The 24812-nt window shown below is 50.8% G+C and overlaps 1 protein-coding gene across 1 annotated transcript in view; it reads left to right on the top strand.

Moving 5' to 3' along the window:
- Nucleotides 1–21162, top strand: part of SMYD2 (SET and MYND domain containing 2) — a 49176-nt gene extending 28014 nt beyond the window's left edge. The window contains exons 3-12 of the mRNA XM_037035056.1: nucleotides 1806–1916; nucleotides 4513–4573; nucleotides 5280–5404; nucleotides 10059–10126; nucleotides 12620–12722; nucleotides 15005–15115; nucleotides 15355–15475; nucleotides 16434–16608; nucleotides 18348–18456; nucleotides 20734–21162. Coding sequence (XP_036890951.1) covers nucleotides 1806–1916; nucleotides 4513–4573; nucleotides 5280–5404; nucleotides 10059–10126; nucleotides 12620–12722; nucleotides 15005–15115; nucleotides 15355–15475; nucleotides 16434–16608; nucleotides 18348–18456; nucleotides 20734–20814 — 1065 coding nt within the window. The 3' untranslated portion in view covers nucleotides 20815–21162. The remainder of the gene's footprint in view (nucleotides 1–1805; nucleotides 1917–4512; nucleotides 4574–5279; nucleotides 5405–10058; nucleotides 10127–12619; nucleotides 12723–15004; nucleotides 15116–15354; nucleotides 15476–16433; nucleotides 16609–18347; nucleotides 18457–20733) is intronic.
- Nucleotides 21163–24812: the final 3650 nt, after the last annotated feature.

Raw genomic sequence — 24812 nt, 5'->3', positions numbered from 1 at the left:
TGGGGAGACATCCTCATTCATTCAGCGTCTTTATTTCGTGCCTGGGAAGTGTCAGGCACTGTTCTAGGTCCCAGGGTTACAGGCATGAACGAAAGAGACAAAGTTCCTTTACTTCAGTGGGGGGAAGAATACTAAGGCAGAAACTAATACATATGTGGTCTCTCAGGTGGTGAGGGGTTCTAAGGGGAAACTTAAAGTGCTGTTTTGGGCCGGGTGTTCGTGGCAGGTGTCTTGAACAGGTGCCCTTGGAGCAGAGACATGGAGTGAGGGAGCGGGGTGCAGGTGTCTAGGAGAAGAAGGTTTCAGCTGGGACATGCAGCACGTGTGAGAAGTCTTGAGGCAGGACCACGCTTGGTTTGCTCCAGGGACTACGAGGAGAGTGGGGCCCGCGTGGTCAGGAGCCGGTAGGAGTTGGGGCGGCAGGGGGGTGGTGATTCCCTTCACATGTGGCCTCCCAGGTCCTCTCCGACTTTGCCTTTTGCTCTGAGATGAGACACCATGAGAAGGCTCTGCACTCAGAGCTGGCAAGAGCGAAGTTTCCGTGAGCAGGCAGAGGGCGCTGGCTGTGCCGTTGGCCACCCTCAGTGGGGGTGCGGGGTTGAAGGCCAGGTTAGTCGTTGCAGGGAGGGGTGGGGGTTCAACAGGGTGTTGAATGCAGGGTGTGAGGGAGACCCAGGGAGGACTCTAGGTGCCTGGCCCGGCATCTGAAAGAACGGACTCGCCATTTTCTGGGGAGGAAAGCCTGAGGGAAGAACGGACGGTGTCCACCTCCACTAGGAGGAGGAGCACCTGAAGACTGCCGTCTGCACACAAACATGCTCTGATGTTTCCCGAATAAAAAACGGCCCCTCCACCCTGCGCCCCGCAAAGCCCCCATGTCTCCTCGTTTCCACGTCTCCCTCCCTCTCTCTCTCTGAGTCCACTGCCAGCAGCCTGTCCCCCCTCACTCTGCCACACCTGGTTTTTGTCAGAGTTGGCGATGACCTCCACAGTGTCAGTTCTCAGTCACCCCACACGGACCCTGTCACCGGTGCCGCTCTGGTCACGTCCTCCCTGCTCCTCACGTTCTCCCATGGTGTCCACAGCATCTTGTGTCCTTGACATCCCCTGGTCTTCCGGACCCCCTGGCCTCTCCACCCTTCTGCCCTGAGTGTGTACCTTCCACCCTCAACCAGGATATAGAAGCTTCAAGACATGGGAGAGAAAGGAAAACCATTTTCCCGTCTTACCAAGTGAGTTTTTAGGCAGTCTGTAGGCCCAAATATTCCTTGTAGGTGTCCCCGACAGGCTCCCCAAGGGCCCTTCACGAGGCCCTCCCTTATGTTTTGGTTCTGTCCCTATCAGAGGGGACAAGTCGCTGGGCACGTCAAGCCCGCCCATGTGCCCCGACGTGAGACCAGAGCCAGAACAGAGGGCCGCATCCATGGCTCGGACCCAGAGCCCTCGCCTGGGCTCTTCCACAGCGTCCACAGGCGACAGAGAGACGGGCGTGTTGTCCAGAATGACGAGAGGCTGCAGGAAGACATGAGACCCTCGTGAAAAAACAGGGAGCGCATTTTCTCATCCTGGCGACCTTGGCCAGGCCTGAGTCCATGTTGTGCAAGCCTGTCTACCTTAAAGGATGTTTATTTTATCTCCAGCCGTTGTGAGCACCGTCCTGTTTTCCAAAAGGAAACACATTTCACTTGACCTCAGCTGGGGGGACTCGTTGCATCCTCTCTTCTCAAACTCCATTCCAGTGTGTGTGTGTGTGTGTGTGTGTGTGTGTGTGTGTGTGTGTTCAGTCATTTTTTTAACCTTCCCAGAGAGAAGACTGGCCTATGCACAAGCTGGAATGCTCTCCCATGGTTGTTTTTGGGGAAAACTGGAACCCCTCCGAGACTGTAAGGCTCACGGCAAGGATCCTGGCCAAACAGGTGAGGGCACAGGATGCCGTTCCAGCGCATATTATTTTGTGTGTGTGTGTTTCCTTCAAAGTCAGAGGGATGAGTAACTGGCTTGTGGTGATCATTTCTTGCTGAACCTTCTTGGACGCCATTCCCCGTCACATCTGTGTGGACAGGGCTGGGAACAGAGCCCCAGGTGCAAGCTGGTTTGTCACTTGCCCTCTGCAGTAGGATGTCGCTTACCCCAGGCCTAGGAGTGGGGCCACAGCTATTAAACCATCCACTTTTTTTATGAGATAGGATTATGTGGAAAAATACTGCTTTTTCGAGGCATGAACCCCGGATTAAAAACAATGAGTGCATCTTAGGGAACCAGAGGGGCCTGTGAAGCACTGGGTTTTCCCTCTCTCCCTCCTGACTCAGAGAGGGCCCCCGGCGTCCCCACCCTGTACAGGGTTCCACCCTTCCTGTCTCCTTACCTGCCCCGTGCCCCGCCTAGGCAGGTGAGGGGTGGGACGGAGCACCAGGGGAGCATAGGCAAAGGAGAAGAGAAAGGAACTGGCAAGGAGAAGCTGAGGGAACACAGTGTTTGACAACGGTTTCCTCCGAAGATGCTGCTAGGCCCGGGCATTTCTCCTTATTCGCTCAGTCCTTACTGATTACATGTTAGTGAGACACCTGATCTCCAGAGGACTGAGCTAAAAGGAGGGGACAGAACCACCCGGGACCTGTCCTTGTGACGCAGTGACATAGGCCACAGGGGGCTTAGAAGGTGTTTTTGTGCATGGAGCTGTTTGCTAATAAGCCGTTGGTGGCAGTGCCTATGTACTGTAAATATTTTTAAAACGTTATCTTTAGAGAGAGGGGAAGGGAGGGAGAAAGGGAGAGAAGCATCAGTGTGCGAGAAATACATTGACCAGATGCCTCTTGCTCACCCTCAACGGGGGGCCCGGCCTGCAACCCAGGCTTGTGCCTTGCCTGGGAATTGAACCAGTGACCTTTCAGCTCACAGGCCAGTGCTCAATCCACTGAGCCACACCAGCCAGAGCTAAATCTTTTAAAGCTGAAATTTCATCCACCTCTTCTCTATGCACCCCACCCCCCCTTTTATAACTTTTTTTAAAATCTAAGCCAAATGTGGTCTTAATGACTAGCACATACCTGACCCCAGACTAAGTTGGGATCCTGGGCTGCGTAAACAGAAGTAGGTCATTTCCGAGCTCTGAGCTCACCGTTCCGTTATGTCCAGCTGGGGTCAGGTGCTTGTTGAAAGGCCACTGTGCCTGCTTGGGGGAACCGGAGGCACTCAGGGCGCCTGCAGCACGAGGTGGAGTAATCAGACTTGTTTTCCCTGGAGGAGGTTACCTTTGGGATCCTAACAATTGTCTTCAGATACACGCAGAGTTCTCGGTCAGAAGGGAAGGGTAGGGGGAACTGGCGTGACTGGAGGAGGTGTCCGGGTAAATAAGCCATCAGATTAGATCCGTGAGCACCCAGGGAAGATTGGCTGGCCAAGCTGCTCGCTGCCCCCACCCCCCACCCCCCCACCACGTGATGTTATTTATAGTGTTGCGGTTAAGAATTCAGAAGAAGCTGGTGTACTTTCCTGAATGAAAAGCTTTCCCAGGCAAAATGAACAACTAATCTTACAGAAACATACCCCGTGAATGGAAGATTTTTGCTCCCAAAAGGAACTATGGAAACGTCCCTGTGCCAGGAGGCTCCTCAGAATGCTACGATGAGTTTATACCCGCTTCATTCAACTTTTATTATAATTACTGCGACTACTAATAGTCTATTAAATGAAAAGTTACCTGGCCACATTTTCATCTCTCTGGGACGTGATGATTAAAAAAACAGACCATTTGTATTCCAGTAGCTTGCAAAGGATTAGGGGAGACAGGCCACCCAACTACCAGGGGGAAGCTTAACATGTTAACTAGAGAGGTGAGGGCGCCCTGCTAGACAACCTGTATCCCCAAATTGAATAGCCAGATGACAAAGACGTGCCTCGGGCCAGCTCTTGAGCTCTGCTTTTGAACTCTTGTCAACACCAAGTTTATTCATGTCCTCAAAGCCTGGCGGGTTTACTATTGTTAGCTCCTCTCGGGATGTCTAGAACAAAGGCGGCAACACATTTAAAGCGAATCTGGGCTCACAGACACAACCCAAAGTGTTCTCTTTGAAACTCAGAATCGGAGATCATTTTAGCTTATGCTTAAAGAAAGTGTAAAATGGATGGGGGGTTTGATTTTGTTCCTTTTCAGAAGCAGAAATAATCAATAGGACGGTTCATCTGTAGGCTCGGTCCTTTTCAAGTCGGGGCCCTAAAAAGTTGTTTTCTAGCCACGGTTCTTTCCCATAACAAGCATTTCTGAGCCTACTGTGTGCATAGCATTATCCGGGTGTTGGGAACCCAGCAGATGCTTTAACAAGCTTTTCAAAGGGGTCTTTGGGGTTTGGGCCTTGGGCAAACACTCCCAGAGCCCCGGCGGTGGGTTCTTGCAGGGCTTTCTCCACTCCACGGAGAACTGTTGCTTTTCCTTCATGTCGATGTGAAAGTGAAGGCGCATTTTGCCCTGGTCGCTAAAATCTGTACCTGTGTGATTTCTTCCCCGATTACTAGAAGAGCCACCCAGAGAGGACACCTTCAGAGAAACTGTTAGCCGTGAAGGAGTTTGAATCCCGTAAGTTTCTGTGACCGGCTGAGGAGTCGTTTTATCTCCACCTTTAACGCGGATGAGGCAGGAATGGATATGAGAGGGGACCGTTTGTCTTTGTGCTGCTGGTGGTTTTATAATCAATCGCTTTTATTTGGACTTACGTGCTCGTTTGAAAAAGGACTAACTTTTTCATCTGAGTTGACGGAATCCCTAGGAAGTAATTCAGGGGAAGTAGGAGCTCTCGGAACGAACGATTGCACCCCGAGCTCTCTCCTGTGTGCCCTCCTGGCGTGCAGAGTATTTTTGGATCTTTGCTGAATTGCAGCCCTGCAAACAGCTGATGTCCTTATGAAAGACTTTAAACCAGGAGCTCTCCATCTTCTTGAGCATGACACAGATTTGCAGGGCCAGCATGGGGGTGGTGGCGGGGGGGCTTGAGTGGGGCTTGAGAGGCAGGGGGCTGAAGCTCCTTCTCCGTCGTCACCACGCATCTCCAACCTCATTGCTAATTTCTTGTCCCGGGTGACTTCCGGTTGTCAGAGGAAGAGAAGAAAGAAGCGGCACGCTTCTCTTCCCCTCGGGTTCATCAATTAGACCAGGTGATGGGCAAGAATATTTTTGGGGGAGTCCACATATTTTTTCCTCTCCCCCTGCCATTTATAGTGAGAGAAGGGTATTGCCAGAAATGCAGAGTTTTCTCCCTGGTGAACAGTGGTTTGTCTCTCCGCAGATCTGGATAAACTAGACAATGAGAAGAAGGATTTGATTCAGAGTGACATTTCTGCTCTCCATCGATTTTACTCCAAGCACCTTGAGTTCCCCGACAACAAGAGCCTGGTGACACTCTTCGCACAGGTAAGGACACAGCCTCGGGTGACATCGGGTGTAGCTTTTCCCCTGCCCGAGTGCCTGTTCCCAACGCACACTCAGTGAAGGGGAGCAGAAACAGAGGGATGGCCTCTGTGAAGAGGAGATTCTGGGCCTGCTGGACCCTGTCTCGCATGGCCTTGCTAGGTGACCTTGAGCATATCAGGATGGGCTGTCGAGTTGATTCGGGGAGCTCAGGAAGTTGACCCTCCCTCTGCCTCTTGTCACGGGAAGAGTTGGTGGGAACAGACGTGTGGCCAGCGCCCCAGCACCCTGGCACACAGTAGGCTCTTTGAAAAGACCACTTGCGGGCCCTATGTGAATCTTTACTTTTCTTCTCTTAAACCTTCCACTCTGAAAGCAGGGTTTTCTATTCCGGCCAGCACTGTCCTGATAAAGCAGAGGCCAACACAGATGTCCTCAAGGCAGAGGCCCCCTCTGATAGACCTGGGAAGCACCCCAGTGGGCCTGGGCCCCAGGAGCCTTGTCAGAAATCTCCGGAGAAGCCTACGTTTACCAAAACCGAATTTAATACAGAATTAGAGAAGTTTGTAGACGAGAGCAACTTCTAAGCCATCGAAGAACTGAAAAGCAGCCAGGCAAAGGCTGCTTCATTTAGAACAGGTACGACCAGGTTCCTCTAGAACAGAGAAGCAAATGCAGCCGGTACCCACAGCTTCCTGAGAGACATGAGGGTGGCCCTTCCCGGCACACCTGCTACGTGGGATTTCTCTCCCTAATACACTTGGGTTTTCGCCGGCAAGCTGCGCATGTCTCTGAAGGTGACCTTCCCAGAGAGAGAAGCACTGGAATATACTGCTCCAGGGTGACTCCTCGTCTCTAGATACGTGAAAGAGCTTGGGTAGAAACCCACACATGGTTCTTAGACAAGAATAAGCGTCGCCCGTGCACCCCTTAACCCACTGATTACATTTCCAGGAATGCGTCCCAAGGAAGCAATACGAGACTGTGGGCTCAGGGGGGCCTGCCATTTTTTCCTGTTTTCTTTAAGACCAAAAAAAAAAAGAAGAAGAAAAGAAAAAGGAAATATTATAAATGGCCACTGGTAGGGGTCTGGTGAATGAATTATGGCCTAGACTGTAAGTTATATTTTAAAGAACGTATGAAGACATGGAAAATTATCGATGCTATAACATTAAGTGTAAAAGCAAGATAAAAATGTGTACGGTCTGAGAATAGGCGTATGTGAGAAAGTATTAAGTGGAAGTTCACAGTTGGTCATCTCCCGAGTTGTGGAAAATCTATGCTTTTTTCGCTGGGTGATTTACTAGATTTCCTACAATGTGCATGTGTGGCTTAAGAAAACACTAAAAAGATGAAAAAGCACCCACCATTCTCCCTCTTTAAAAATTTTGCACCGGAAAGCAGAAGGGAGTCCTCAAGCCCCGGGAGTACGATTGTTAATAGTGTGAGGGCTTCCTTGGCAAACAGGTGTGTTTCCGTTGTGTGACTGTCCGTGAGAAAACAAAGCTGTTACTCAGTCATACAGTGCAAAATGGGTTCAAATTATGATTGTGAAAGTAGTAATAATGAAAACCTTCCTGTTTTTTAATATTATCCTGATTTACAACACACTGATACTTTTCCAAGCATCCTTAAACAGTGGATTTGGGGGCCAATGGGAAGTTGAGGTATTGACTTCCCTTACATTTTTTTTAAATACAAGAGGTGAAATAAATAAAAGTATCTCCTCCTTACTTCTAGTTGTGGGAAAAAAGAGAACTTTTCCCCCAAGACAGCAGTGCATGCCGACGGGACTTCTCAGTGGTGACATAATAGGTATGGGGCCATGTTTTCATAACCAAAACTCGAGGCGCTTGATCCCATAAGCTGAAGAATATTCGTGGTGAAAATGACCCAGAGTCTCTGACTTTTGAACTGACTCAGAAAAATCTAGGAGGCAGATATAAATATATGTGCATACACACACACAACCATAGGTAATTAATTCCTTTATAGACCTCATATTCATCCAATTGTAATATCCATCCTGAGATTGTGTGTACGCACAAACACACACATATATCTTTTTCATATGTAAATTTGGAAAGGGGCATTCAGTAACCCCCAAAGAAAAGTGTAAAGCAAAAATAACAGGTGCTGTCCCAGCCCCACACCACGCTCCGGCCCCACCTCTCAGCCCCCAGCTGCATGGCCGCTGTCCCAGCCTCTGAGCCCGCCGTTCCTCTCCAGGTCCTACCTGGTGGCCCAGCCACAGCTGGTAGTGGAAGGTGCTGCACTCCGTCCACAGCACGGAGTTGCGTTCTACTCATGGGGAACACGGGCATGGTCGGCGGGAAGTGTATTTTTGGTGTGCAGCCTACGTCTGGTCTGCATGCTGATTATGAAAATAGCTTCGGCAAGGCATTTACGCCTGATTTGACTTGAAAAAGGGACTATGGCCCATGCATCTTTCTTAACACCCCAGTTCACGTTTCTCCTCCTGGGATATTTCAGAAGGCAGGGAAAGCTGACGGGAAAATCACTGAGCAATTTGGCTTAAACACCATCACCGCCTCCAAGGAAGGAGCGGTGAGGACTGTGCTTCTGGGAGCCTTCGCTCAGGAAGAAGCACGCTCTGGCACGGCGAGCGGGGGAGGGCAGAGGGAGCAAAGCGCCCCGTGGTCAGAGAGCCTTCGAGCCCGAGGGCATTTGGAGGCCTGGACTGGTCCCGTGGAGCTCCACGCGGAGGAGGAGACTGAGAGGCAAAGGAACAAATTTCCCAGCCCTCCAAGTTATCTGTTGCTGGGTCAGTTTTGAAAACTGCCGCTCCATTGTCTCATTCATTGTGCAAACATTTACTGTCGTCTTGTGGGTACCAGACTCCACCGAGGCGTAGCCTCCCTGTCCGAGGCTGCATACATCAGTAGATCATTCAGTACTTACTTAGGTGTTCCATGCACTGTATGTAGTTCATGCTCCAGGACACTTCGTTGAATGAATGAAAATCCTAATGAAACTCTTTACCTAATGTTGATTGATGGCCATTGCTTAACGGTAGTTGGTTAATGTCCCGATGACAGAATAGGTGAGGATATTGAAGTTGGCACAAAAAACAATGGCCTGCCAAGTCACCTACATAGAAATGCCCCGTACCTTTACTCTTTTCATGTTGAAAATGGTAAGTACTGATTGTAAATATGTTGAATTGTAAACACTAAATCAAAGCCATCATAGCCTTTACTTCTCTGTGTATCAAGATCCCCAAGCCTTTGACAATTTTTAAGGTAAAATTACCACATTAGCCTTCATGGATCAGAACGATTTTCTGAGAAACTGGGTATAGTGTAAAGAAACACATGTGTTTCCCACAACTTCGTGGTCAGAGTGTCTAGTTGGAATTCTGACTCCTTGTTTTCCCCACTTGTTACATATGTGGCTTTGAACGAGTTACTGAATCACTCACTGACCTCCCTGAGCCTCAGTTTCCACATCCGTGAAATGGGTTTTGCCAGAGTAGCACTGCGGATGTAAGAGGGGGTAAATATGCAACACCCAGCACAGGGCCTGGCCCAGAGTAAGTTCCAAGGGTGCCAGTTCTCAAAAGCCCATTCATTGGCCTGAGATATACCAGTGTGGTGTCTCCCATGGTGGGGAGCCCAGTTCCCCCCTCTCCCCGGGTGAAATCCTTCCATAGGTGCTCCTCCCATACAGCCTTGCTAGTGGCTTGGGAGGGGTAGGGCTCTCCGCTTTAGGTGCTGGCTTTGGGCAAGTCGCTGCTCCTCCCCGACCTCAGTCTCACTGTCTGAAAAGTAAAGAGTCTGAGGCCCCTTCCAGCTCTGAAACTTTACATACAAATGAGAGCACCCCCACACTGTCTCCCGACAGACTGGGGGTTTCTTGAGGGCGCAGATTTGGGCATGTTCAGCCTTTGTGCGTCGTGCCCAGCCCATAAAAGTTCTTGATGAGCTCGTGGGAAAAAAGTATTTATGGAATAACATAAAATCGGGGGTGTATATTCCTGCTAAGCACTACGGAAGATTTCCAGAATGGTGAGGGCTGCCCTTGATTTTTTTCAGTGTAACGTCTTGTTTCAAGGGTGGGCAAGGGGCCTGTGGTAGGTTGGGCTGGCCTTGAAGGAAGGCCTCAGCTCCTTAGTGCCGGGCCTCTCCACCTCTCCAGGGGTGGACAGTTACATCGGCCGTATTAAGGGCTTTCCTGTTTACCACTTCCCCGGAGGAGATGGGTACCGCACTAAGTGGCTTCTTTTTTGACAGGAGCAAATTGAGGACCCAGGACTCAGAGAGAGGCTCAAGATCACACTGCAGATCTGGGGCACGATGGGATTGGGCTCCGGGAATACTAACACCGTTCAGATGTGCAGACTTCAGTCCTTGGTCCATAGTGGTCAGCCGTTGGGGGAATGGCGGGGAGAACCAGGTATAGGTAGGTAGGATGCCAGGCTAAGGAGGCTTCTCCTGCCAGTCCCGCTTTTATTTGCTTATACAAGAGCCTGATGGGTAAGTTTTGTTTGAACAAAGGATACTTGGCCCAAAGAAAAGTTTTAAAGTCACGGAACCAGAACTTCTTCCTCGTTCATTTGTTCAAGGTCAGAAATGAACAAAATGAAATCGATCCAGACAAAATTACACTCGTTTTTCCTCTCCCCTTCTCACCATAGGTCAACTGCAATGGCTTCACCATTGAAGATGAAGAACTTTCTCATTTGGGATCAGCAATATTTCCTGAGTAGGCTGAGTTTGACTTCTCTCCTTTTTACTTACTTCACACTCATTTGATTTTTTTAAAGAAACTAACCTAACTGCCTGTGTCAAACATGAAACTGTAAGTGAATTAAGAGCCCTTTTTAATTCTGCCAGATGTCAGAATGCTTCCCCTACATTTAAAGATTCAAAGGTAGTTGTTAAGAGAACAGTTACTTGTTAAGTCCTGCTAGGTCGACAGCTGTTATTAAAGAATATTTTAGAGTGTGCCCTGCTGAGAAATGTGCTTTTTTGCATACCCCTAGTTATGGAAATCTCTGGGTTTCTTGCACGCAAAATGAAACATTAATTGCCAGCCAACAATTGGCCACAGGCTTCCGTGAAGAACACAAGAGCTTTTTTCTGCGTCTGTCCCGTGTGGACGTACCCGTGTAGATGCGTCGCAGCCTGGAGAGACAGCGCAGGAGGCAGTTTCAGAGCCCCGTGGTTTTCCTTACTTCGGGAACACCGAAGTAACTCAAGAGAGGCTAGCCAGTTGACAAATGGAGATCTTTACAGCTCTGACTTGAGTGGCTCTCCGAGAATGGCTCTGCCATTGGTTTTTGGATGCAGTGAGTACTTTCAAAATGCCTCCGTGCCCCGAAGTCAAGCCCTGGCTTCTCAGATGGAGCGAAGGAGCCTTCCTGCATCCTCTGTCTGAACTCATCCACGCGGGACATGAGCTCTGCCTAAAGCGACATTGCTTAATATTTATTTATTACAGGGGCCTCGGGCTTTGGGTTAAGCAGTTGCAGGACACCTGACACCCCTACGTGTGCACGGGTGACATGTGGGCTCCTGGGGTGTCTGGCTGGTGTCACCCAGCTCTGTGCTTCGCACAGGTCCGAAGGACAAAGAATCCGCACAAGTCCGCATCTCCTGAGCAGCTGTCCCGGGCTTCCCCGAAGCCCAGAAACAAAACGTTTACTCCCACAGTAACAAACAGTGTCGCGGGCGATTTTCTGAAGTCCAACGGGGAGGAAAGCGTGTTTTGGGAAGAAGCTTTTTTGGACTTCTGCCCTTGGGGAAAGGAAGGAGGAAAAGAGAAAGGCCATGAGACCCTCTTCAGGGGGCTGGTGTTGACACCGTCAGACCCCAAATGAACTTGAATGGCTCTTCTTCCAGCTTCTTGAATAAGACTAGAAGCAGGTGCGGAGCGGTACTGTCTGGGGTTTCAGCGTTTCCAGTGATTGCCAAGAAAGTGATGAGAGCAAGAGCAAGAGTTGTTTTAGGTTCTTTAGTGCACACCCCCCCCCTTCATTAAAAAGATGTCGAGCAGTCTGTCTTAAACAGGAACACTTGATGCTTCTTCTGCAGGATGGTCCTAGGAGTCTGCTCTGCCGTCACTAATGACTTTGGGTGCACTTGTCGGTCAGATTTCCTGGGCCCCCATTCCCCGTGGAGCACTTGCCAGCGAGCAGGACGGGCTGTAATGTGTGGTGCGGGTGCCCTGCCCCAAGGCCAAGACAGGGAGGTTGCTGCATGCTGTCCCAGGTTCAAGGCGAGCCACAGACTTCACTCAGCCCTTTAAGTGGAGGAGAGCTGCCCCCCACCGCCCCCGTCCTCGGCAGGTCTCACAACCCTTGTGCCTTTTTCAAGTTTTGGGGCAAACAGGAGAGGGGTGTTGGTGGCTGAGGGTGCAGGCAAGTGACAGTGGCCACCAGAGCAGTGGTACGTGTGGACGTGAGTGCCCACATGAGCCCCAGTTTCCAGGCCGATTTAATTGGGGGAAAAAATCCCTTTGGACTGAAATCAGTTCGGCATTGTGATTTCAAAGGCAGCATTTTCAGAGATGAAGCATTTTCCCCCTGTAGTTTAGAAATTTCTGTTCTCAGAACTTTGACCTTGATATAATCAGAAAGCTCAAAGCCCCTCGCACAGGCGAGTCTCTCGGTCCCCGCCGTCCCTGAAAAGCAGACAGCGAGCAGCAGGTGCAGCCCTGTCCCAATTTTCCAGATGAGCAAATTGAGGTGCCGAGACGCCAGTGGGTTCCTCCAGGGCTCTCGGGGGGATCACAAGCCCTCACTTAGGCAGCTGGCACCTCCCCCAGGGGCAGTTTCTCCACATCTGAAGAAAACAGGTTAGGAATCATCCACTAACATAAAAAGCGGCTTGGAGATGACCACCCGTTCGCCCTGCACACGGTACAGTGGGTAGCGGTTCCTGTGGGTGTCGGATTGTGAGTCCTCCGCCGAACGGGGAGGAATTTCTGAGGGATTGGTTGTTGCCGGTTTTGTTGTGGGGTGTTTTTTGTTTTTCGGCTTAGGTATCATTATTTTGAATGGCACATTTCACTTTTCAGTATTGTGACCATTGAAGATGATGATGCATCTGGAAAAACCCTGTAGAACACGACGGCCAACTAGCAGGGGGGGTTTGCTCATGTCCTGCAACGGGGCTGTGAGTTAGCGAGTGAGCAGCCCGGGATTTGCCTGGACTGTGTCACTGAGTAAATGGGGGTTTCTCTTCTGCTTGACAGCGTCGCACTGATGAACCACAGCTGTTGTCCCAATGTCATTGTGACTTACAAGGGGACCCTGGCAGAGGTCAGAGCCGTGCAGGCGATCGGCCCAGGAGCGGAGGTGAGTGCGCGGCCCGGGTGGACGGGGCCGTGTGCTTCAGGCGGCTGTTTTCAGAGGCAGGACGGGCTGGGGGGTGGCCCGGCAGTCGCGCCCTGTCCCATCCTCTGGCCTCCCTGGGCCACTGTTCACATCTGTGACGCACGACTGGGTGTCCCACACGTTTGGCTTCCATTTGGTGCTCACCACTTCCATCCCAGAAAAAAACAGGACAGAATGAACTGGAGCGAAACTCCTCGCAGAGATTTACAGAGAGAAAGGGATGGGCCAACACAGCCAGGGCAAAATTTTAGATTGCCAAGCGATGGAGTTTGAGCTTTTTTTTTTTTAATTAGTGAATTTTGGCCTGTTTTTCTCCTGCCTCCCCCAAAGGTCAAAAGCGCTGTAACTGAAAAGCAAAAAAGCAGCCCAGCAGTTGCTGCCGCGTTGCAGCCGCAAAGGCTGTGTCAGCACTTCGAGTCCTCGAGCGTCCACGCCTGGACTTGGGAGAGTTTGCTTTTTAGGGACGTAGTTCGGGTGGCCGTTGCAGACACCCTGCCAGGGCCAGGGGAGGCCACCTGTGGCCAGGAGGCCTCAGGAGCTCCCCTCCCAACACAGGGATGCGGAGAGAACCGTGTGCCCGGTCACTGCTCAGAGCCCCCTTGTCCCTTCCCACGCTGTGACTCTGTGACCGCCTGGCAGATCGCTTAGGTAGGCTCTGTGTTCTTATATACATAGTACAAAATAAAATGAATGCATTCTTGGAGATAGTAGTAACACACTTTCGGTTATTACATTGCAGTTTAGTAATCTTTAATAATACCATGCTGGGGTGTGTGTCTGGGATTTCAATGTGAAAGGCAGTGGGTCAGAGCGCTCAGTGAGGGAGGCCTCGGCCCCTCGGAGGCTGTCAGCTGACCCTCTGCTGAACCGAGATTTCCTCCTGTTTGCTAAACTTAGCACAACAAGGGGATTGTGCTCGGGCTGGAGCGTCTTGGTTTCCGAATGTCTGGTGGAGACCACCCAAGGTGCCTTTTGGGTGAGAGCAAACGTGTGCATTGTTAAGTGACCGGGCCCCAATGCTCCCTAGGCTGACTGGAGACCAGAGCCCTGTGTGTCACCCAGACTGGCTCTCTGAGCCTGCAGCAGGGACACTGGGTGGCCTTTGTCGCCATCTTCTGGGCTTATCTGTTTGTTGCATGATGTGACCATAGTCATTTCACAGAAGGGAGGCAAGAGGTTCCTGCCACACACCTGGCAGGGCTTGCTCCTGTGGGTGTGCCCTGGTGTGCCCTCCGTGTGTCCTCATGCACTCTCACAAATCTGAAGTGCAGCAGCCTCCTTTGGGGGAAGGCGCTGCTTTGGGAGAGATTCACCCTTCAGTGAGGAAGAAACCCACTGCCCAGGGCATCGAGGAGCTGTGAGGCCTCTGCTCCTGCCCTATGGGCTGGAGAGAGCTCGGAGGCCCCTGCAGGTGCCCCCGCCGGCCTGCCTGCCATGCCTGAGGTTCCTGGCACGCTGACGGCTTTGTGACATCCATCCGTGCAGTCAGACAGTGGCCTGATGGTGTGGGACGCCCAGCGAAGCCGTCCCAGTGAGTGGATAATGGACAGTTGAATGTCGGGCTCGTCCTTGGGCTCCAAGCCTCAGTTGCAGACCTGGGTAGAAAACGCGGAGGAGCCAGGGTGGGAGACCCCGAGGAGCCCACGGGGAGACTTTTCCTAGTTCTCTGGCCCAGCTGGGTGAGGTGGCAGTGCGCCCGCGTCCTCGGCGTCCTCAGAGCCGTGCCCTCCTCTGCCACTGGCCCCAGCCTGCCCAGCCGAGCTTCTTGCTGCACTGCCAGCAGGCGAAGGAGAAAGGGACGCGTGTCAGTAATGCGTCTGAGCCGTCCCGCTCGCTCGTTCGCTCGCTCCTGCAATAGGTGCAGGCAGGCAGAGCCAGCCCTGGGGCCAGTGCCCGGATGAGCAGGGCCTCTGCCCAGGGTTCTCTGCTTCTGTCCGGGAGACGCATCCCAGCTTGCTCTCTTTGGGGAGGGAGAGGGCGGGATTGCTTCCAGTGTTCCAGTTTCCTGTGTCAGGGACTCCCTGATTCTGTGGGAGGTGGGGCGAGGAGCCCTTTGTCCCTGCCACAAGGAGGAGGACAGCACTAGGGGGTCGCTGCGTGCCAGCGTGCTCGTCCTGCACTGTGGCGTCCTCTGTGTCTGTCCCTGCAAGGGCACGGCCCGCAGGTGTGTGCAGAGCCGCAGGAAGGGGAAGGAGGCAGCTGACCTGGAGCAGACGGCAACACCCACTGTTTGGGCCCCCCAGGTTTTTACCAGCTACATCGACCTCCTGTATCCCACGGAAGATAGAAATGACCGGCTAAGAGATTCTTATTTCTTCACCTGCGAGTGCCAGGAGTGCACCACCAAGGACAAGGTAGGCTCCCCGAGCACGCTTACGGCAAAGGTGCTGGCCATCCGCTGTGTCTCAGGGCCTCTCTGCCCAACCGCCATCCCTGTGTGACTCCGGATGTCTCCGCCCCCCCCCCCCCACCGTTTTTGACAGTGGGTGGGCAACACCTCTGCCTGGCAGAATGTACCATTTGAGAGGCTTCTTCGTCCTCCGCGTGGGTTCCCGGAGAGGTAACGCCATGCGTTTGTGCACCCTCCCCTCAGGATAAGGCCAAGGTGAAAATCCGGAAGCTTGAGGATCCCCCAAAGGCAGACGCCGTCCGGGACATGGTCAGATACGCCCGCAACGTCATCGAGGAGTTCCGGAGGGCCAAGCACTACAAATATATCCTTTGCTGCTGGTGGGGTGTTTTCTGCCACGCGGTGCTGGGAAGTCACCCAGAGGGAGCCGGAGGGTGGGCTTCGGCTGCTGGGTGTCGGAGAAATCGGGTCTCCTGGTAGGTAAATGAGGGAAGCTGTACTGCCCACCCATGACTTGGAGTCGACCGCGTCAGCTTGTGATGTTGGTGCCTTTCTCCTTGTTTGGCCACTGGTCAAGAGCGTAATGTGGTGGAAGAGTTGTATCATCTAAAACTACGGAGGACAGTTCCTTGAAGGCGCTCATTTTGCAGGGGGGTCTTTTACTTTGGGGACGGTGTCGAGGGCTTTGCTTATATTGTCTTACCTGACTCTTACAAGGACAGGCCCCAGGTCATTGCCCCACAGTAGATGGAAACGGAGTCTTGGATACCAGATAATTTGCCTGAAGGACACAGCTCCCCATGGCAGATCCAGAGACCCACGTCTCCGGCCACCGCTGTCCACATTCCTACCAACTGTGCTGAGGCATCTTGTCGGGTGTCGAAAAGGCAGTAGGTTTATGCCAAGGGAAGAACTGAAACCAGTAGAGGAAACTGGAGGAAGGCACATTTACTTCTCAGTGTGAGAAAGAACTTACCCACGGTGGGGACGTCACCCTTAACAATGCTTCAGCTCGCCTTAGGTGAGGGTTGAAATGTACCGTGTTTCTCATCAACATTGTTTACAGCTGAACTGAGGGGCTGCGGCCTGTGGCTAAAATTGTTTTGTTGTGTTTACTGACCAGTTGAGGTCTTCAGATGTCCCTCTTTGCTTCTTGGAGAAAAAATGTGATTCCTTTTTCTTTTGGCTGACCTTCTGTAATTTACTTTTCCAGAGGGTGAGGGTCTGGGTGGAGTGGACAAAATAACTCCTTGAACCCAGCCTGCCTGGGGAAGTTTCCTAGCCCCGTGGGCTGGCCGGTCATTTCCTTGACTCCAGGGCACCCCCTAGCGAGCTGCTGGAGATTTGCGAGCTCAGCCAGGAGAAGATGAGCTCCGTGTTTGAGGACAGTAACGTGTACATGTTGCACATGATGTACCAGGCCATGGGCGTCTGCTTGTACATGCAGGACTGGGAAGGAGCCCTGCGCTACGGACAGAAGATCATCAAGCCCTACAGGTGATTGCCATGGCCCCTCTGATCGTCCTAGCCCCCAATGACCCCTGGTGATTTGGAATGTGCACCTAGGCAGTTTTGTCTTCTCCCTGTCCTGTGCTGGAAGGTGCCTCGACCAGCTTTCTCTTCTCGGCACCCGCGTCCGGAGGTGCAGGTGCAGGGCGCTGTTCCAGGGAGCCCTGCCTCCTCCCTCCGCCATCCAGAAGAGACACCCAGCGTGGAAGGGTGAGGTGGTGCAGGGGTAGCCGGGGCCGGATCCGTCCGGGGACCTGCTCAGCTGCTGTACCCGCTGTGGTTAATTCAGACCGGCACGAAAAAGCTGCCCGTTGGTTTCTTTTCCATCATTATTCGCACTGTCCCCTTGTGATTTTCTGAACTGCAGCCCAGTCTGCAAATGAGGGAACTCTGGGGCCGCTGGGTCGGCTGGCTGTGGTTATTCCGTACCCCACCCAGGTCCCACTGAAACAAGCTACAGTACAGCCGTGGCGACTGGCAGCCTTGGGGAGGTTTCCTGCTGAGGGGGTTGTTAACCCTGACAGTGCGTTACAGGTGGAGGTCGTGGCGTGGCCCTCTGGTTCTGCGTAGGCACCTCGGGGTGGGGATGGCCTATCAGATTGCTGGGGTGCTAGCCAAGCACACCCACACTGTGCCTGGACAGGGCCTCCTCCAGACCGAGGGGGTCAGAATCTTGGCATCGGACCTGAAACCCCTGTGTTCCAGAAGCACCCCAGGTGTTTCTCAGGAATTTGAGAAGCCCTCTGTTTATGTTCTAAGACGAGGGACTGTTAAAGTTATGTCTGCTTCGGATGTCCACCGCCAAGTTGGCCCTGTGCTTACCCCACACTGCCCTGATTGGCCAGAAGGGGGAGCTCAAGGGGGAGCAGCTTTTAAAATTTGCTCTTAGAAACAGAATTTGCTGCCTGGGGGATCATCTCAAAGCCTGTCCTTCTTCCCGAGGTGGGTAAGAAGGTCCTGCAGTCTCCTGCACACCTCTGTGAGATCTGGAGGGAGGAAGAGAGGGAGGGAAGATGAGCCAGCCTGTAAATAAACACCTCTTACACACACACACACACCCCTCAATGCACACACGCTGGCCCATGAGCCACCTCCTGGTCTCTGTCCCCAGGGAAAGGTCCCCTTCCCAGGCCAGCCACATCCGTTTCTCAGTGGTCAGTTAAAACCAGACATCCAGTACCCACTGTATGTGTGATAAAGCTCGCCGCTGAACAATACAGAAAGAATGTCTAGAAGGAACAGAAGGCATTCTCCCGACTCTGGGGAGCTGATACTCTTGCTAAACTACCTGGTATCGTAGAGTGTGATGGAAAGCTGGGGTCTTGAAACGTATTAGTGTGTGCATATTTTTAAGTAACTGTCTTTTTAAAATGAGGGGAGAGGCCCAGCGTCCTCGTGGTAGGGAATTTACCCCCAAAGACAGTCTCCCAGTCCTCTGCTTTGGGGGCACCTAAAACAAAAATCTGGGACTGGGATCAAATCCTGTGTTTTTGAGTAGGATTTCCCCTGCCATGTTTATGGAGCTTTTTCAGAAACACTCTGTGCGTAAAATGGGGTGCATCTATGGTGCTTAAACAGGACCGACCCACCCCCACTCTCTACCCAGACCCGCCAGGGTTGGGAGAAGCCTGGTTGCCATGGAGACTGTGGGTTCCTGCCCCAGCCCGGCCTGTGGGCTGCCCCGAAGCCACTGACCAGGCTGCCCGCTGTCTTTTCTCTCCTCCCAGTAAGCATTATCCACTGTACTCCCTCAACGTGGCCTCCATGTGGCTGAAGCTGGGAAGACTGTACATGGGCCTGGAGAACAGAGTGGCCGGGGAGAAAGCCCTGCAGAAGGTATGTCTGTGATGTGGGGAACACAGGCTTTCAGTGCCTGGGTGGCCTCCTTGCCATCGTTTTTTCTTCCCACAGGAGGCTCCAAGGCCTGCTTTTTGACCCCCTCTGTCCATACAAGTGGAAGGGGGTGGGTCGGCAGGTGGGGGTGGCATCATCGAGCCTGTGCCAAGTTGGGGTCCAAGCCCATCTATAAGGAGAGGGGTGTGCAGGTTTCGAGGGGCCGGCTGACTGCAGGCTCAGCCCACAGCCCGGGGACCCCACTGATGGGCCCTGGTGAAGCTGTGCTTATGGACAGAGGCCACCGGGGGCGCCGGGAGCCCATGGTGAGGCCATCTGCCATCTGTCTGCCCTTTAGGCTCACAGAGCCATGATGCCCTGTGGTGGGCGAGTCAAGGCAGTAAGACATGGAGCGTTTCTAAAGTGAACGTAATCATTGGCATCGCTGTTTGTTGAGTACCAATTACATGCCAGGACCCCAGCGTGTGGTTTTTAGTTCTTACCAAAATGAGATAGATTTTCCTGGTGAGGAAATCGAGAGGCACATAGGTGAAGTAATTGGCCTTGGGTACATAGTAGGCTCTTTTTTTTTTAAGATTTTATTTATTTATATATCTTTAGAGGGGAAGGAGAAAGGGAGAGAAACATCAATGTATGGTTCCCTTTTGTGCATCCCCTGCTGGTAGTTAGCCTGCAAGGAACCGGCCTGCAACCCAGGCATGTGCCCTGACTGGGAATCGAACCTCGATTGTCTGGTTCGCAGGCCCGCGCTCAATCCACTGAGCTACGCCAGCCAGGGCCATTTTCCATTTTTAAACCAGGGAGTTTGTCTTCCACAATAACAGAGTCATTGCCTTAGTGACTTGGGGGAGAAATTAACCAGTTAAGTCTCAACTGAAAAGTGCTGGGAGGTAATGAAACACAAGATCAAAGACGGGTAGAGAGCCCCGGCCCGTGTGGTTCAGTTTGTTGGAGCGTTGTCCAGTACACCAAAAGGTTGGGGGTTCAATTCCCAGTCAGGGCACATACCTAGGTTGCAGATTTGATGCCCCTTTGGGGCAGGTATGAGAGGCAGCCGATCGACGTCTCTTCCTCACATGGATGTTTTCTCTCTCTCCCTCTCTCTCTTTCTCTCTCGCTTCCCTCTCTCTCTAAAATCAATAAGCACATTAAGAGAAAAGAAAAAGAAGGGTAGAGTAGATCTGAGCAAGGACCGTGAGTCCGGAAATGAAGGCAGAAGGTGAAGGAAGGTGTTTAACAGGTGATTCCTGAAAAACAACCCAACAGGCGATTTCTGAAGACCCCCACTCACTGTTCCTTGGCCTGTCTCCTCTTGCTTTGGGATCTGGGAAGAGAATGGTACAATAGAAAGGAACGCTGTCCTAGCCACAGCCATCAGAAATTCCCCCTTGGGGAAAACACGAGCAATTTCTGTTTTTCTATCCGTGAGTAATATGGTTGAATACAAAGGAGCAAAATAAATTCTTATGGGTGACATTGGATATATACTTGCTATATGCTGTGCACTGTTCTAAACATTTTATGTGCATTAACAATTCTGAGAGGTTGGCATCATTCCTATTTTACCGATGAGGACATTGGAGCACAGAGTGGTGAAGTCAGTTGCTAAGGGCACACAGCTAGGACATGATGGAGCTACTGGGGTCGCTCTCACTTTATAGCCCCTCACTATAAAGAATTCTTATTAAATATGTTCTCTCAGTAGCATCCTCAAGTGCATCCTGCACCTCGATTTTTTAGCTTCATTTCTTTTAAGAGTAGGTATGACGAGGAAAGCGTGCACTTTTTAAAAGGGGGAAACAATGTAGTTGTTTCTCATAGGTTAGTAATGGAACCCTCAAGTCAAAACAGGTTTGATGGGAAGTTCACAGGCGACTTCCCTGTTCCAGGCTTGACTGTGTACTTGCTCGAGCACAGCCAGGTAATTCTGTCCCTGAAGTCAGTTTTTACTGAAATCTCTAGAAGAGAGGGGCAGAAGTCTCATGCAATCAATTTCTCCGTATCATCTCTTCAGCTCTTACAGAATGTTTCACTCAGCGGTAGAAACTGGGTGACTCTCTGTTTCCTAAATAATCTTACCCTCTTTTCTCTCTCCTTTGAAGCCAGACACCGGAGGAGAGCACAGGTTCTGAAAGCCAGGTTGCACCCTGGGCGTTCACGCAGGGAAGCCCACCTTGCACGCCCAGCAGCCCTGGTAGAGGTGTGTGGGCCCTGGCTTCTGAAGGCTCTGAACCCTTGCCATGTCTCGCTCTCTCCTAGGCCATGGCGATCATGGAAGTGGCCCACGGCAAAGATCACCCGTACGTCTCTGAGATCCAACAGGAAATCGAACGCCGCTGAGCCCGTGCCGACGTGGCGCTTTCACGTGCGTGTGCAGAAGCCCTCCAGGATTTGAGGATTTCAAATCCCGAGCATCACTCCGGCATTTCTGCAAACCCGTTACGGTGAGAACACCATCTGCACTTAAGCCTTACACAGCTCCCTCGGCATTGGTTTTAATCTTTAGCCTTAAGATCACATTCATTTTTGAATGCTTTTTTCCCTAGGAGAGAATGGCATGGTGTCATGTATTATACTTTGGACAGGTTGAGTTTGAAAAAAATGTTACTGTTTTTCCCTTCATGCCTATTATTATGATGTTCTGAACAAACCTGAATGATGACAGAGAATAAAAAAGGTAATAGTGGTCGAAGTTTGTGTTTCCTTCTGTCTGTGGGGAGGACTTCGAACGGGCTTCGGTGGGAGCCCCACTGCGAAGTGGAGGACATGTCACCTGTCCTGCGTCCGTCAGTGAGCCCAGCGCTCCCCCGGAAGGGGGTCAGGGGGCCTCTTTAGGCGGAATTTGCTTTTGGAATACGATGCCTGTGGAGGAAGAAAGAAGATGTGAGATGGAAAAAAACGCGCCCGTGAAAAAGGTGACGGGAGGAAGAAATACAAATGGGTGGTTACAAAATAGTCACCGGGAGGTAAGGCTCCTCCCTTGACTGCTGGGTTGTCCTTCCTTCCTCATGGCTACACACCCACACTCCTCTCACACACAGTCCGCAGCACACAGCTGGCCCTGGCAGGCAGGATACCTCCTCTCGTCCAGTCAAGTGTGATAAAACATTCATTGAGCACCTACTATGCAAAACAGTCCATAACGCTCCCAGTGCAGCCTAGGAAATATAGTCGATAATATCGCAGTGACTACGTGCGGTGCCAGGTCTATGTCTAACCACTATGCTGTGTACCTGAAACTCATACATAATGTGGAATGTCAACTGTAATTGAAAAAAAATAAAATATGTTCAAGAGTGGTGGGCGGGAGTTTACATGTTGGGGAGAACAAGCAAGTGCCCTGGGTGCCCCGAACACCGGCAGGAGTATGTGTCCCTATTGGTTCTTCCGACTGTTGCCTGGTGTCCCTTCAATGCACGTGGGTGCTTCACCCATGCCTCGCCTCCTTGGCCATTTCCTCATCTGTCTGCAGGCAGACTTTCCATCTCTCCTTCTGTTGACTGGCCTTTGCGGTCCTCTCCTTGTCTGGAAACTCTGCAGGCCAAGCTTGATAAGGAGAAAAGGCAATGCCCTTCCCAACTCAGTGTTGTTGAGCAAACACCGGTCTCTCCCCACGCTGCGGAGAGCAGGAATCCAGCTTCCCCCCAGCCCGGCAGGGAGTGCCCTGGGGACTGACTGTTTGTTAGCTGCAGAGACGCGGGGCCCAGGACCAGGCGGGCTCCAGGCACAGGGATGTTTCTCGTAATCCGGAGAGAGGAACTTCCCCATTAGGTAATAATCAAAGCCTGAAGGAGTTCATAGCCAAGCTCTTTTCTGCATGATACGCAAACAGCTTGAAGGGCCATAAATCTGCTATGTTATCTTTGCTTCTTCATCTCCACACACCCGTACACGTCTCACACCAGTTCACCGAGCACAGTTGAACCCGGCAAGGAGGATGCCTTCTCTCATCCAGTCAAGTGTGGTAAGACCTTTACTGAACACCTACTATGCGAAACAATCTGTATAGCTCTCTGAGGGCAGAGAGAGGAGCAAGGCAGGGACCTGGCTCTCGGGACCTTTGTGCGTTATGAAGCTAATTTACTCAGTAGCCTTGAATACACTTAGCCTACCACCTATCTGCATTTTATGAAAGCTGAAAAGTTTTTCAATAAATTTAAAACCACACAAACATAGCAGTAAAAAGTGAGCTAGTCCCTCTCCCCCAGAGGAAGCCGCTGTAACTGTTTGCACACGTGGTCCCGGTTTTTTCCATAGCTAAATAAATAGATTTAGGAAAGCAAAGGCGGCATGGTGCCAACATAGTCTGTGACCATCCCAGCCTTCGCAGATTTGCTTCCTTCTCTTTGGCGGCAGAACATCGCCCTCAGTGCTGCCGCGGACTCCGCTGTTCTCGTTACGCACCTGCGGCTTTCCCAGCTTGCTCGTACTCTAAAGTAAGCCTCCCTGGGTGACCCTAGACACGTAACTTCGCTGGCGTGTGGCAGCATTTGGGGGGATGTAGATTCCCAGAAGTGGGCTTCCAGGATCAAATAGTGGACACATTTTTTAATATGAATAAATATGGCCACCTTTCCTTTTTTAAAAGTGGCATCAGGAACCAGTAGGATGTAATACTATCTGTAGTATTTGTTTTCCTCTGCCCTCGTAACAGTACTATTAAAATTTTTTTTTTGCTTGTGTGAAATATTCATTTGTTAATGAGGCTGGGCACTTTGTTTTATATGCATTTATTAATGAGACTGGGTACTTTTTTCATATACCCAGGAATTGTGTTTCTTCTCTGAGTTGTTATCCGTAGCAGTTTTTGCTACTTTGCAATTCATGCCTTTCATAACAATTTCTAAGAGCTCAATGTATATTGGGATATTAGCTCTTGGTCCTGTATGGAAAACAACTCAGAGAAGTTAATGGACAACTCGACCGGGTTGTCCATTAACTTTATTTTTCATGATACTTCCTGTCCCCAAGCAGACTGATTTCATCTTAAAATGAAGAAAATAAATAAAACCATTTTTATAGAAGTCCTTGATCTATCTGGAGTTGTTTTATTTAAGAGAAATAGATCTGGTTGTATCTTTAAAAAACTTTAATTTTCACAATTCCTAGCCCCGTATGCCAGCATCATTTATTAAATGATTTATTCCCCCTGTCTGAAATGTCCCCATTTTCATTCACGTAAGGCATGAGTCTATTTCTGCACTGTTTCTTTCATTGATTTTCCAGGAAATACTCCTTTAATTATTGTTGCATTGCAAAACTTTTAGTATCCATGAGCGCGCATCTGCTGTGTTCTTTTGAATTTTTCTGATCATTTTGCCATGGTTAACCCTCCAAAGTACCTGAGAGTCATTTGGCCAAGTCCTCTCCTTGACCCCTCCTTACCTCCACACCCCCCTGACCACAAAAATACCGTTGTGGTATCTATGAGAATTGCCTGGAGTCAGGGCTACACGGAGAGCTGACCTCTTCACAGTGACGAGTCTTTCTATCCAAGAATGTGGTTTTTCAACTGGCCTACATTTTGTCTGGAAAGGGCTTAGTTATGTTTACACTGGTCCCACACATTCACCCTAACTCATAGGTTGCATGTGTCCACAGCTGCTACGAACGAGGTTTCCTTCCATTGTTCCTGGCTGGTTAAGTCTGATGAGTTCTCCCCATTTCTTTTTATTAAAGAAGATAAAATGTAAAATCACGGAACAGGCATGTTTGACCCGGTTTTTGTCATTTTACTGCATATTTACTTGCATTTTTTTAATATTCATCTTTTGTTTTCTTACAAGTTTCTTTCCCAGCTCCATTTGGAGTTCAAAAACATCTACTAATGTTTGTTAGTGTTTTCTCTTTCAATTGAATAAAGCCACTTTTTCTCTGTATCAACCAAAGAAAACAAAATGAGTCTATTTACTCAGTCCCTGAAAGATAAAAACAAATTAGTATATGTACCTCTTCTCTTGCCACAGGACTGGACGTCTCTCCATTTTCATTGGCATTTTAGCTCATCATCTTTTTAAAATACTATGTGGCTTTTCTTTCAAGAGCTGTAACTGTTCTGTTGTCAGAGTGAACACACACCCAGGATTATTTGTATGTTTAGGGAGACACTCGCCACTTCCTGGCACCAGGCGTATGGTGTTCTCACTTTCACGACGGGAACACGCTGGGCCCTGCAGTAGGTGAAGGACTCCTGGTCCGGTGACAAGGTTGGAAAGAGGCTACTTGCAGGCGCAGTGCTACTGCCCTGTCACCCAGCCAAGATAGAGTGTCCACCGTCCTCACCAGGGGCTCAGCGTGTATGTCGCTGGCCATCGATGGGCTGGGAAAAACAAGGGCTG

The sequence above is a fragment of the Sturnira hondurensis genome, unplaced genomic scaffold (genome assembly GCF_014824575.4).
Source record: "Sturnira hondurensis isolate 20B ecotype Veracruz unplaced genomic scaffold, ASM1482457v3 Scaffold0022215, whole genome shotgun sequence".
NCBI lineage: Eukaryota > Metazoa > Chordata > Mammalia > Chiroptera > Phyllostomidae > Sturnira > Sturnira hondurensis.
The sequence above is the reverse complement of the archived record's forward strand: the minus strand, read 5'-3'. Positions and strand labels throughout refer to the sequence as shown.